The 14,902-nt window shown below is 40.1% G+C and overlaps 1 protein-coding gene across 2 annotated transcripts in view; it reads right to left on the bottom strand.

Moving 5' to 3' along the window:
- SNX4 (sorting nexin 4) overlaps positions 1-14,245 on the bottom strand; it is a 35,623-nt gene extending 21,378 nt beyond the window's left edge. The window contains exons 1-5 of one of the 2 annotated variants that reach the window (XM_031053025.2): positions 14,068-14,245; positions 12,931-13,046; positions 2,477-2,615; positions 2,251-2,400; positions 1,111-1,158 (exon numbers count right to left, since the gene is read on the bottom strand). In XM_031053025.2, the coding sequence (XP_030908885.1) occupies positions 1,111-1,158; positions 2,251-2,400; positions 2,477-2,615; positions 12,931-13,046; positions 14,068-14,172 (558 nt within the window). In that variant the 5' untranslated portion in view covers positions 14,173-14,245. The remainder of the gene's footprint in view (positions 1-1,110; positions 1,159-2,250; positions 2,401-2,476; positions 2,616-12,930; positions 13,047-14,067) is intronic. The other variant, XM_005153789.4, reaches the window with a different exon arrangement.
- Between the last annotated feature and the right edge of the window lie 657 nt (positions 14,246-14,902).

The raw sequence follows: 14,902 nt of genomic DNA, 5'->3' as shown, positions 1-14,902 counted from the left end.
GCAAAGTGAAAACTATACACACAGTCAAATCTAGAAAGAAAACAGCACTTGCTCATCTCTCAATCTGCAACACACTTTCATGTACGGAAATATTCTCAGCATTCTGCTATGAGTTTTCTTTCATATACACACCAGTGTTTTCACTCCTGAACATGCTGCCAGTAAAAACTTTCTGAACTCCTATGAGCATAAGCTGAAATAAAGATGTGTTGACTAGGAAAACACAACTTGAGAGCTTGAATTTTTTTCCATTATCAATATTACCAATATGCAAGCCTTGCCATGATGGAAGAGCATTCCTGTCAACTTTAGTTATTAAGTGTCAGTATCAAAGCCCCTTGGACACTGAAGATAAGAGCACCAGTGATTTTTCTTTAGCTCTCACTATTCAGAATAATTCTTCATAATCCACCTACTGTTCAGTTATGATTTCATGAGAGTTGATCACATTACAATGAAACAAAAGCTCAGTATTTGTCCCCATACGGTAACTTTTCCAGACACAGCCGAGCAATCTATCAGTTTCTCACAGGTTCTTATCCTGCACAGACACACAACCTTTGATCATTCATTCCTGCAGGCTTTCCACCCACCACTTTACCTAGCCATGAACTCGCTGATGTCAATGGGGATAGTACTACTTCAAGACACATTCTGTTAAACAGTTAAGGGGCACCAAATCCATCTGTCCTAGTCCCTTTCAGCAACTTATCATTGTAGAAAAGTCCTAAAATTCAGACCCGTTTGCTTACCCTATTTTTTTTTACACCTTGCAACTCTGACCAGGTTAAATCTGACACCCACGCTAAACTGAACTGATATCATACAAAAAGACTGCTATGGGCTCAAGTTCATTAGTTTTAAAGCTTTTGAGGATCATAATTCTACACTACTAGCAGAATTACAAGGTTGAGCATCACAGGCACATGTTAACAAGCTTTCAAGAGAAGGCTAAGAACATGCTAACAACACCACTGTTTTCTGTTGTTACAAGTATACATAAAACAATGCATTTAATTCATTGTAACAGCAAAGAGCCTTTCATAAATAACATAAAACAGGTTTGCTGGAGTATTCCTGTATCATAGCAGTCATGAGAGAATTAATTACCTTTAACTGAAATCCAGTCTCATTCACCATTTCTTTCCATCCACCTTCCTAAAAAAATACATGAGAAGAATGTTAAGTTAGTGAGATTAAAAAGTGCCACAGCTTTTGAAAGTCCCTATATCAGAAGATCTTCTCCAGTAAGCTGTTTCAGCTACCCTCCCCATGTCTTTTCAAGAATCTGGGTTAAGAATAACATATCATTCTGCTATACTTACATACTAACCTCCCCCAAGAAACTCTCTCCACTACTCAATTACCTCATTCTACCAACCAGAAGCAGGAATCTCCCAGCTTTGACTAAAGAAGTAGCTCAGCTCTTTAGAAAGAAAGGCAGCTATCATCTATTGAATGTTAGATTATGAGCAGCTTCAATGACCTTTGCAGCTTGAAGCAGAGAGTATAAAAAGAACGCAGAGGTGACAACTGTTTACACTGCACATTCAGTCACCTTGCTCAAGTGTAGTGGTTGGTTGTCCATTGCTTTCAGTTCCCATGCACTGGTTCATCTGTATACTATACTGTGCTGTGGAAAATGTATCTGCTCAGTCTGCTGTTTGGGAATCTCTCACCAAAGAACAGAAAAAAAGAGAAATATCTAACTCCTCCTAAAGTTGCAAACTACAAAATGCAATGCTTTAGCTGACAATTGGATCACAACTTTTGTGATAACATATTGTACTGATTTTGGACCACAACACATATGAACAGATCACAGCTCAAACCTCAAAGCTGAAGAAACCATGGATATCCAAAAAGAGAACTGGGAACCAATACTCTCTCTGCAGCCAGCAACATAGAATGCTATTTCAGCTTTAGTCCTAGGGAAGCTTTTTCAGTCAACAGACATTAAGTTCCCAATATGCCACTCCAAATAAGTGGAAATTCCATCTTAGGAGCCTTAGAACTAGACTGGAAAAAAGTCATAAGGTACATAAGAAGTCTGACTGTACAACTGCAGTGGGTTGTTAAGAAGCCTTTTAGATAGGTAAGTCTTTCCTACCTCAACTCTGTTCACACTGTCTATCTTTGTAAACAAAGAACAAGCTATAGGTAAATAGGAGGGAAGAAGAGCAAAAGGACATTATCTTAAATAAATAATCACTAAAGAGTGTAATTAGAAAGCACATCACTTTACTATACCTGTGTTAAAAATGAATAAAAGATTTTCTCCTGACAAAGAACAGGATGTGAAGCCACACGTAACAGGAAGTTTTCCAAACCGATTCTTCTTCTTTCCACAAAATCTGGATCCATATTATCTGCTGATAGCTTATGCCAAACGAAGTCAGCCTATTTAAACAGAAGAGTGTTAACAGTAAGTAAATAACAAACAACACAAAACAAGTTGCAGTCACAGCCTCCTTACCCTTTTTTCTGGCAAAGGTGGAACAACAATATGTGGATAGGTAACTGACAAATAGTTCCTCAACAACTCAAATTCACTGTAACGTCGCCACAGGGAGTCCACTGGAGCACACTGTCCCTCGCTCTGGGACTCAACAGCTCTGAAAGATAAAATAGCAAATTTGAGTGTTTGCAAGCTATTGCCTTTTCCCTCTTACCATCAGTACAGTTATAGCAAAGGCCCTAAAAAAAGTTACCCAGTAAAGATTACTGTACAGCTTGCCCATAATCTCAGTAGCCTTAATGAATTTCATGTCTGCAAACTTCATTTAAAAATATTTATAACTTCTGCCTGATAGCACTCATATTTTTTAAAAACACATTTTCATCACACCCAAACAAACAGGTATGCCACAGTCAAGTAAACAGTCACACAAGTGACTTCATTCACATCACTATAGAATTAAACATATTTCTCTTGAAACAGTGCTATGCTCCAAGCCAGCACAATTTCATTAGCAGCTTAATGATATAGAGTATTAAAAGAAGGAATTTATTACTTAATAAGCAAGTCTTTACTTCAGAGGAGAAAAACTGTCCTGCCTGCAGTAGTTAGAATAGTTTAAAATGTAACTTAAAAAATATGAAGAAATTTTAAAGGTTATTTTTAGAAAAACATAGCAAATTTCAAAGCACTTCCAAACATTTTTTTTTGTTCAAAGTGCTACTGTTTTATATTTAAGGACTAAGTAGCAGTCTAACAAAAGAGCTGAAGAGAGAGTAAGCAGGTATAAAATTGACGCATCTGAAAAACCTGTTGAAAACTTAAAGCAAACATCACCTAGCAAGGTATTCAAGAATCTTATGGTATTATAAAAGGAGAAAACATGGAATATTATAGGATTGAAAAGTAATAAAAATGCTGGGGAAAAAATCATCATTCATATAAGGTATTTAAAGCAACAGAAATACTTTGTATTATCATAAAATAAGGATCAGGTCAGTAACACTTCTTGGCAGTTAGCATATGTCAGAATAAACCCAAATACAATTCAAACAAGGATTTAACAGCAACCAGTGATGTCTATGTCTACCTTAGTTCTTATATTAAGCAACTAATTCATGTACAAAGCACTGGCATAAAACTATATGAAACAGTATTAATTATGTTACGAAATTAACACAGGTTACTTGAGGTTGGAAGGGACCTCCAGAGACACATCCAGTTGGGTTTTTAGTGTCTCCAAGGACACACACTCTACCATCACACTGGACAACCCACTCCTATGTTTGGCCACCCTTGCAGTAAAAAAGTTTTCTTACATTTAAGTGGAATTTCCTAAATTTAAATTTATGGCCGTCGCCTCTTGTCTCTGTACATCACAGAAAGAGCCTGATTCCACCTCTACCTACACCACCAGGTACTGATTGCTAATATCCTGTAAGCTATATTTTCCAGAGGTTGGACAACCCCATCTCTCTAAGCCTCTCACTGTATGTCCGATGCTCCAAGCCCATAATCATCTTCATGGCCCTTTGCTGGACTTTCTTCAGTATGTCTACATATTGTACTTGTGGAGCCCAGAATTGGGAACAGTAAGTTATAAACTACAAGTATTTAGTCCAATGGGTACTCAGCAGAATAGGGTACTACATTATTTCTTCCAGCAGAATTCAGGCTATACAGTTCCTGAATTCATGAGCACTTTCTGGACTAAAGTTTTAAAATCATCTAAATAGCAAAAAAAGTACTATTTTTTTAAGCTATTCTTAACCTACAAGCTTAGATTTTTAATGATCTTACTGAAAAACAAACAATCCCACTCCCACTCCAGCATGGCCCCAATTATTTGATATGCTTAAAATACAAGAAGCCTTTGTCATCCATTTCTGAACTCTCATTAGAGAGGAACAGCCTTGTTTTACCCTTTTTTAAGCATAGTTACCTCTTGAGGTTGATGTAATACAGAATTATGCAAAAGGAATTTTTTTAAATAAGACAGAACATTTTCTGTACATTCATCCTTGCCTTGCAGAGTGGACATTTATTCCAGATGTTTGAATTTGTAGAAAAAAGAAATCACAAAGAAGAAGAAAAAGTATGCATTCATAAGCACTCAACACAAATTGATGCAGTTTAAAACTGCTTGAGACTGACTTAAGAATAAAAAAGAAAAAAAGGTGAGCATACTGCTGATGGGCATTAATTCACACTGTCATCATCCCACAGAATTCTTCCCTATTAGAGTATTTCAGTTCAACACAGTTGCAACTGCGATCACAGAGTTTTGAAGCGGGTAAGCTCACCTTAGTGCTGGGATGACAGGCTGTGCAGCATTCCTCCCTACACAAATACTGCACAATTTAAACATTTCAAGAACGCTTCAGCTAAAAGCGGGTATCTAGTGACTATACTATTGCTGAGCTGGAGATAAACCTAATACATAGAGAACTAAGCTACTCTGCCCTAGAAGATCAGTTGTTTGGTTGAAAGCTGAAGGGTTTGGCAAACAAACTGCCCTTTCAAGCCCTTCCTTTTATATATTTGAAATACATAAAAGTATTTCAAAATTAGGGAACATTTTAATCTTCAGCTTCAGCAGCTGTCAACCAGTTGCACTAACTTACACCATGGATTTCAAGAGAACTACTTCTGCATGGGTTATCATCAACCCTTAAGCAACATAGCCACCATCAATATATCATAAGATTACGCGAACCCTGTCTGAAAACATACTGCACAAGCAAACATGAAGACAGAGACAAAAAAAACCAACAACCACAGGCCAGGACTGCCTGGAGACCCATCCATACTGCAGGTAGAGATGGTGCTGCACCAGCAGCAAGACATCAGAGACTCACCTAGAGCTAGGCAGATACACTGCATAGAGTGAAGCAGACAGCAGCCACCCTTACTCTTAAAAACAGGAAGATTACAGATCCAGATCCCAAGATCTGGAACAAGGAGTTCTCCGTAATATAATGGATGTTCTGTCAGACAAGAAAGAGAGTAAGAAAGTAAAACAAAAACAAACAAACAAAAAACCTGCAGGATGCATTTGGTCTATTGCTATTAAATGTCTCTGTCACTCCAAAACATAACCATTTCCTGGCCATGGCAAATGCCATCCTGGGACTGGCACAGGAGTTGTGTTTAACTAGCTCTTAATTCCAATTTTTATTTTTCTGTAATAGGAGAGTTTCATTATTCATCTTTTTTTAAAATTCAACTGAAGTTTTAAGACTGACTGTATCACCTCGTAACTAGAGGCGGGCTTGGCCTGCACATACTATTGACACTTTATGTCAGTCTAACACATTTCAGACATACAGTAGAGTTACAGAGGCTTATGAAGTTACCACCAAAGGCAAACTGCAAGAAGAATAGGTCAGTTTATTTTTTAAATATTACTCTTATTTTTCTTGTCAGTATGAGCCCCTAAGGAAAAGTACCACTGGCTGCAATTATTTTTCATCTCCACTTAACTTGTTCTATGGGCTTACATTGCCATGAACAACTTCAAATATAAAAGTTTTCCACCTCCTGAATACAGAGGACTTAGAAAAGTTTGGCTGTTTCACTACAACACAGTGCATACTGAAGTGTTGTCTTCTGCCTCTAACCCAATCAATTCCCAATGCAGTGGAAGTCCAATCTTACGATTATCACTTTCTGAATAACCTACAACATCAGTGAGCTCAGCCCAGAGAAGAATGAAGTTTCTCTTTCAAGGAAGTTTCTGGTCCAGACATTCCTACTCCATATTCAAGTGCACTTCTACAGACATATAACTTCACAAGATAACAGAAAAGAACTATCCCAATTTTTGATAGTATGGGTTTGTAAGTGGCCTCTCTATAACACTCAAATACAGTTATGGTAATAAACATTAGCGGTATAGTTAGGCAGCTTATCTTCCATAGTTGATCTGCCATAACTCACCCTGCTCTAGCATGCCATTCCTCTACACACCCATTTTTGTCAAGTCAGCTTTATCATGTAAAAGTTAATGTGTATTTTTCTTAGAACTCTCAATTCCTGCAGTCAAGAGAGTCCCATTATCATTTAAATTTCAACAGTTTTAATACCACAAGTGTGAAAAAAGAATTAAGTGCTCTGATACAAACTAACAGGAGAAAAAGAAATTAAAACAAAAAGAATGTCTTTAGGATTTAAAAGCGACTTCACAGATTCAGGTCTGTTTGAGGGACTACATACACTCTACTTCCATAGTACCGGTTATAGGTTAGAAGAGAAAGCACTTTTATTTCACATTCCAATTCTTCAACTACTGAAGGAAGGCAAATACACCAATAGGATCCTCACATATTTTAATAGTGTAGCAGTCCATTTATCATTTGTAAAAGTTCCGGTCAACACACCATCAGTAAGCTGTCATTGTACGAGATCACAAGAGAACCTTCCAGTGTAAATTACTCTCTTAATGCTCCATGACTGTTTTGAAGAGTTAATTATAAATTAGAAGCAGTGAAGACCATATGGAGCCTTAACTGTGCAAAAACATTTCTCAACATGCCTGCTGTATCGGCTTTGTATTTCTCAGAATTAACAACACATTAGTTATCAACAAACAGAAAAAACTCAAACCCACATAACAAACAAAAAAATGAAAACACAATAATCAGAATAGTAACATCTCAGCCCACACATGCACACAAATATCAAGCAGGAAATTAAATAGTAACCAAAATTTTGTAAAGGTCATCTAGAAGTGTAGCACTTTAGCAGGGAAGGACCACAGCTTTATAGAGAAGCTTCATCCTATGTGAGAACAAATCACTACTACTGTTACACAACAGAGATGCAGGTACCCTGTCACTTGAAGTTTCACATCCACAAGGAGCCTCAAGAACTCAAGGACGAAGGAAGCAGATGCCAGAAGCAAATTGTGCCACTCAACACACTTCCCCTGCCCACACTGAAGAAACTATGCAAGTTTACTAGATCTAAAGCCTACTGTCATTTCTTTCTGACAAAGTTGATCTGTGGACAACAGGCTAGGCTTACCTAAGTCTAAGTTAATCAAGCTTTTACATTAAAAGCCCTACATTATACCCTGAAGAAAAAGGCTACATTACTACTAGAGAACCTTGAAGGTCAAACCTGCCTGTATAGTTTGCTCTTTTTTAAACAGATAGCATCTGATACAACCTCCTAAACACAGTCTGTCTGAAGCAGCCTGACATTATTTCTTTTCCCAGATCATACTTACTTCCTTTATTCTAATATGTATTTATTCTCACTGTCTTAGAAGTGTGAATGCTGCCTTTTCTGGTTGTAGCTGCTGCTTTTCTCTTTATTTAACAGTTCTTGTTTCTTAACTGCTTTTCACTCAAGACAACAGGTAAAAGAAGCAAATGCGACAGCAAAACAAGCAGACAGACACTTGTCCAAAGAAACGTCAGGATGTTCTTTGCCACTGCAAAAAGTTGCAACCCTAGCCGTCGCACCTCAGCAAGAGCCTTGCCACCACACTCTACAGGGTAGACATTCCTGCTACCTCTGCCTCCAGCAGCACCTGTTCCAGTATTTTTTTCCAGGGGCTGTGAAACTTCAGTTTAGTGACTTTCAGTAACTGAAGAGGCAAGACAACATTTCAGGAGGGCAGCTGTGTAGCCCCCAACAAAGCAGCTACGTTTTATAAATTAACCCACTTGAATAAAAGTAGCCCACATTTGAAATTAATACTAGTTAAGATTCCCCCTTACACCCAGGCTTGATACAGTAAAAGCAGTCATATTCTGTTCTCGCAGCACTGCACTGTGTTGGGTAAAGGAAGGGAGCAGCAAAGATCTTTGCAAAGCTGTGGTGGGAAAAGTACTGTACAGCCCTCAATTATGAGCTTGAGTTCACACCAGTGACTTTTAAATGAGGTAGTGAGAGTCTGGAACTGCATGCATGGATTTGGGACAGGCAAGCAAGATGATAGAAATAATTTTTTTTAATCACACCAAAAATGTCTCCACCTGGTTACATATGAGACCATAAAATATCACCAATTACAACAGTATTTCTCCCCAGGAACCCTGTTCCAGAAAGGAAGTAGAAATCCACAAAGGTACTCATTACATTTAATACCTTCATTACCATCTAATTTTTTAGACCACATTATGAACTCCACCATTAAATGCAAGTACTGCAGAGCAGTTTCAATTAAGAGTATAATCACTTGTTGACATTCAGTCAAACTTCTCAATTCGTTTTGGTTTTAAAAATACAATATAATACTTGTACAGTCTTCAGGCAGGAAAACCATATGTTTTCCTTCTAAGTACAGTTATAACAATGCAAGTTATTCATTGACTGAATTACCAGCCTGAAAAAAAGACAAAATTGAAACCTGCAGCTTTTACATTCACAACTGATGTTATCATAAGTGATTAGATTATATTAGTCCAAAAGTCATGTTCATTGACCTTAATTCAAAGTGCCAATGTGAAAACTTCAGTCGATCTAATTAACTCTTCCCATTTCCCATTTAAAACTAATTATCTGAAATGAGCCATTAAACAATTCTGAATGCAATAAAAAGAGGAATGGCTGCGAAGTATTAAATCAGACAAGAAGGAAATACATCTGTTTACTTCCTCGTAAAAGCAATCACCTCTTCAACTGCAGAAGCAGTAACTTTGCTTTCAGCCTTTGACCTTCCAGTGTACAAGAAGAGACACTTCCACTCCCTGACAGTGGGCAAGGTTCACCTTCTTTGTAGAGGAATACTATCTTAGAGGGCTGGGCAACTTTTTCCAATAGCTCTTAGAAATGGTCTTTGTATTTAGGCTTCTCAACAGACAGAAGAGCAACCATTACAGATCACTTAGGTGCTTTGTAAGACACCAGAAGTCACCTAGCAAGCCATATGATGAAGTTCTGTTGCCAGAGGATGCATCACAGCCAGCTGATACTTCGCCCACCCCCCCACCATCACCCAGTTTGCTGTATTTAATTAAAATACACATCTACTGGGGGTGTTAATGAGTCACAAGATCAATTAAGTAAAAATCAGCAGTCAATTTTTCAACTCTTCCATCTTCTTTCACTTCCTGACTCTTCCCTGTTTAAAGCTCATACTGAATTCAGACTTTCTTCCTCTTTTCCTAACACCTCCTTTGGACAGAGTAGACACACCTTCTTGACTCTAAATGACCAAAATCTGCATTGTTGTTTTATTAGAAGACAACACTTCTCTAAGGGCATTTGTTCTGTAACTCTCCCCTGGAAATGCATGCCTGGGCTCTTTACCCAGACCAGTATGGAACAGGAGACTTTGGGTAAGGAACTCAAACAGATCCTGACAAAGGAAAAACTCTTCAAGTCCTATGGTGCAGCACTGCTGCTACTGAACTGTGACCTGGCTGGCTACTGATTTCCACATTAATTTCTCTTTTTCTTTAAAATTCCTTATACTTTGGATGGGCAATCCAAGGTCTTACAAGAGAAGCAGGTATCATTTATGTCACAATTGGAAAACTTTCCAAACACCAAAAGCAGAACTAAGATGAGTAACTTCCAAGGCCGTGCTGGTGGTGTAACAAGAAACTACAGTGACCCACCCCTCCAAATCACTTCAAAAGGAAGTAAAGACTAGTAGGGCTAGAAACCAGGGATCTGGCTATTAAGCAGTCAGTTACCAGGCTGCTGAAGTTGGGCTACTTTTTCCTAAAGCCATATTAAAAACCAAACCAAAACAAAAAACACCACAAACCAACAAAATGCACTGCAGTCATCATATTGTGACCAGGAGGACCAGATGGGGGATCTGAAAGTCAGCAGGGGTGGATGCAAAGTTATCTAAATGGAAGTGTCCTATTACCACAGAAGAAATTGTTTACTTTAAAGAAGGAAAAAAGGCACTAAAGGTACTAAAGTCCATGAGCACAGACCTGATTAACTTTTAGCTCTGCAATGACAAAAAAAGGGCACAAAACCTTGAGTCAAATTATGGGTTTCATGCTACCTCAGTTCATGTAGTTTAATGAAGATTCTGATACAAGACACAGCCGTCTAAATCTCCAACAAGCAACCTAGTCTGAGTTTAAGTGAGATCCTGTATAGTTGCAATTTCTCTTACAGAAAGCAAGTGATGTGCTGAGCACCTGCATCTCAAGAAGGAATACTTAGCTGTACATCTTCATTATAAGAATTTGTACTTGCCTTTATGCCATTTCCACAAAGAGGCAGAAGTGGCCTCTGTTCTCACAGGGATAATATAAAACCTAAGCTGTTTTTAAATAACTGTATAGTTTAACAGAAGCTGTGAAGCAAACTGACTTGAAGACTAATTGAACGGAAACAGCTCACCACAAAAATCTAGTTAGCTAATGCAGAAAGGTGTAAAGGAAGAATAAAGGGGATGCTTTCAGGAAGCATGACCTTTGGAATTTGCTGAGACTCTGCAGTCTCCAGCAGTAGACTCAACAAAACAGAACTACACTGAGGTATAATAGCACTTAAAAAAAACAAAAGTCAACAAAAGTCACATGAAAACCTGAGAACAGTAATAAATCTTTTCATATCGAAAAGTAAAAGGAAACCACACCATCTCTTGCATTTTGAAAAGAGGTTCATCAGCACTAGCAAAATTAATGCTCTGCTCCTGTTCTGTAACAAATATACAGTGGTTGTAACTGCACCCATCTTGTGTTTCTTACTCACCCAGATGCAACTCCTCAGTTCAAACTGAAATTAAATCCTAGATAGCAGTAATGGCAGAACTCTAGTTCACACAAACGTAAAGCAACTAGTATTAAGCAGTCTTCTTTTTAGATTACTATAAACTGAGTTTTATTCTTCAGCTACAAAATATCCTATTACCCATAGACAAATTGCTGTGAAGCCCAGCTACAGATACATGCTCAGCAGGAAGCACATTTAATAGTGCAGACTATATTTATTCAAGAAATTTTGCCTTCTCAGCAAAAGGAAGAAGGAACCTACTTTATTACAGATGTGACAAACCCATATTTTCAATAATTCCGTGACAAACACGTAATTGGTCTTGGTATCTGTTGACTACAGAATAAAATAAATCTTAATGAATTAAAGAAATCTGGGCAGCAAATTACAGTTTTGCCACTACAGAAGAGCCACTGGGAAAGACCAGCAGGAGTGGGTAAGTGAGTCTAAAGCAATGGAAGAGAGACTGGGAAAGGAGATGCAGTCAGCATATTCTGGAGCTGCATAAAGACAGCTCCAGAGCATACTTCCCATCACAGTCAGACACCAAGGATACCAATTTTCTTCTCTCTTCCTTCAGAAGTATCATTAAAAGAAAAATAACATTACTTATGTGAGAAGATGCGATCTTTGATATCAACACACTGTAGAAGTTTTTTTTTAACATCTGAGCAACTGACAAAGAGACACAATATTTGAAAAATATAATGTCCGTCTATTTTGGATTTTATCCTTAAATGTTATAAAAAATATAGTAAACGTATCCCACTATGCCTGCAGTCAGTGTGACTGGTATGCTCCTTCCTCAATTAAACAAGCAAAGTAACTTTTACCAGTAACTAGAGACTTATGTGATAGTATTACAGTTTGAACTCTTCAGAGCCTTTTCAAAATGCAACTGTTTTGTTTCAGAAGGTTTTATCTGTACAGCAGATCATTCCTGAGTCAAGGCCCAAATGTTGAAACTATTATAAAAAAGAGGGAGAAAAAAACTCCTACTAAAGTCTAATTTTGAAATTCTTCCTTCAGCTGAGTAATAGGATCCTGTGTAACAGGAGTTACCTGTAACTGTTTGGAAAGTAATAACTTGCAAGATATTTTAAAGCTTCTTTTCACTACTCAAAACTTAAAGTTGCAAGTTGTCTTTGTAGTACTAAGCATGTTTACCATAGCTGTATTATTAATCTTGTTAACACAAGAATAGAAATAGCAAGCAGTAAGTTCTCCAGTGAAAGCTCAAGCTAGTATGAAGGAAGGAAATAGTTAATTAACCTCAACCTTTTGAGGATCTACAAGAAGTATGTATTGATCAGATCAAGCAAAACACTTCAAATATTAGTGGGGGAGTAAATTTTGACCACATGACGTAAGTCATGAAACTTCTTTATTTTCTTGTGATCTCAACCAAGCCCAACCATCACTTTAGACCTCAATGCACAACCTTTCTCACATACAATCTCATACGTACATATATGTTTATCCAACCCATGTCTAAGAAACAACCAAACAGCTGTTGACACCATATTAAAGCAGCATCTTTCAAGCACTCATTACTCTGCATACACAGCTACACAACATCAGCATTAGTACTGCTGCAGATCTGATGCCAAGTTTTCACAGGAAAAGACCCCCTAGAGTAGGTTGATAATTGCATGACAAGTCATAAACCAGCCAGATCCTTTCATCAGCTGTACCTGATTATTTTCAGGGCTGGATGGAGGGAGAGTATGTTTAGAATGGCACATCCACACACTGGAGAGCGAGCTCTCATCACCCACCTTGTCTCAATGAGGTAAGCAGTATATGTTTCTTGCATGTTCATGGCATTCCTCCCAGTCCGTTTTTCAGCTTCTGAAACAGTGATTTCCATTTTTTTTGCCAAACAGTCTTCCATCTTTTTAGAAGAGGAAAATAAAGATTCATGTAACATCAGCCACACAAGGCAAAGGCCACTAACCCTGCCTCCCCTTCTTCCACACCACATTCATTTAAATAAGACAGGTCTCTATAGGATAACGCCTTTGGCGGGCCTTTGTTTTATATCTGTGCTCTGTATCACATTTGCAAATGAAAACAAAAACCTGCTTCTGGGAAAAAAGAAAACCAACAAAAACTACAAACAGGCAAAAACCATCAGGAGCCAGGAGGGCAGGAAGGAAAAATATTTCTTCTCACAGGTAACAAAGTAACCTTTTCTGAAAAAAAAAAAAAACAACAACTAACCACCCAAAAAACACCAAGTCAACTCCAGTGCTTTCTACCCAGACACCTCCAAACTCCCGGTGAATTCCTCCTCAGGGCACCTGGGACACACCTCTCCCCTTTCACAGGAAACAGAATACATCCGGACTGGGATGTTTTCTATTTAATCCCTCAGAGGAGGATCGTTATCTTTTACACATTGGTGAGCAGGTCAGGACCACACACCCACCCTAGAAAGGCAATGCTGAATTGAAAGGGAGGTGGTAAGGGGGAGGAAGATAAATTGAGAAGATACTTAATAGCAATAAATAGTAACAGGGATCTGGCACCAGAGATGAGGACTGATCGCGCACAAAGCTCTCTGACCCCGTCCCAACAGGGCTGGGAGGAGAAGCCCCCAGCTCAGAGGATCGGGCTGCACAGCTCTGCCCCTAGCTCCCCCAGGCAAGGACTCGGCTCTAGGCAGGCAGCTGGAGGGCCCATCCCCACCTGTAGCCCCTTCCCGCCGCTCCGGGCAGCGCTGGACTGCCGTCCGGCCCCGGCCTCCCCTTGCCGGCCGAACCCCGCATCCCCCCCTGCCCGCCCAGGGCCAGCGGCGCGGCGGCTGGACAGCACACTCAGGAAAGCCCGGTGCTCAGTCCCGGCGGAGTAGGCCGTGCCGAGGCCGGCAGCCCGCGGGAGGTACACCGCCCCTCCACCGTCATCCTCCTCACCCTCACCGTGGCTCCGGACTGCTCCGGAGGCAGGAGGTCGCTGCAGGGTGCGGCGCCGTCCTCCTCCGAGCGACTATCGCTCGGCTCGGCCTCTGCGCTCTCCATGGGGATACAGGGCTCGGCCGCCTCCCTCCGCGCAGGCGCTGAGGCCGACTTCGACGGGCAAACTCATCGCAGGTCCTAGAGAGAGCGGCGGGGCGGGGGGTGGGTCTGCTCGGAGGCTGGGGTGCTGGGTGAGGCGGTACGGCCCGGCCCGGCCCGCCTCGGCTGGTGCTTATCGATGGACTCGATCCAAGCCCATTGCAGGCTGTTGGCGTCCTGCACGCCTTTCTGCCCAGAACTGCCCCGTTAGGTACTCGGCGGTGGGCACCGCCTCATGAACACGGGGTAAAAGCCACCCCTCGTTGTCATACTGCTCCGCTCGCCCAAAGCCAGGCAGCGTGAGCCTCCAGCCCAGGAGAGGGACAGACCTTCTGCCGTGCCCTGGGCGCCTATCCTCGTCCGTAGAGTTGTGAATGCTTATTTGTAACGTTTATTTTTGTTGTTGTTCTTCTCTTAATTCTTGGGTCACTGAAGAGTTCCTGATGCGCCCATGCTGTGTCTTATCTTTCGTTCGTAGCAGGACGACTTGTCATTTTGCTTTATAGAGCCTCTTTCAGCAGCTGCTAACTTTCCCACAGGATGTTGGTTAACATTAGGCAGCTCAAGTTATTTTTTTAAAGCCCATCAGACCTTTACTTCCCTGCTCTCACTCCTTTACAAGCACCAAAGGACTCAGTATGCTGTGTTTGCTTTCACTCACCCTCCCGTCTGCCCTGCTTTCTCCATCGGCTCC

Source organism: Melopsittacus undulatus, chromosome 4 (assembly GCF_012275295.1).
Source record: "Melopsittacus undulatus isolate bMelUnd1 chromosome 4, bMelUnd1.mat.Z, whole genome shotgun sequence".
Lineage (NCBI taxonomy): Eukaryota > Metazoa > Chordata > Aves > Psittaciformes > Psittaculidae > Melopsittacus > Melopsittacus undulatus.
Note: the sequence above shows the minus strand (reverse complement) of the source record. Positions and strands in the feature narration are given on the sequence as shown.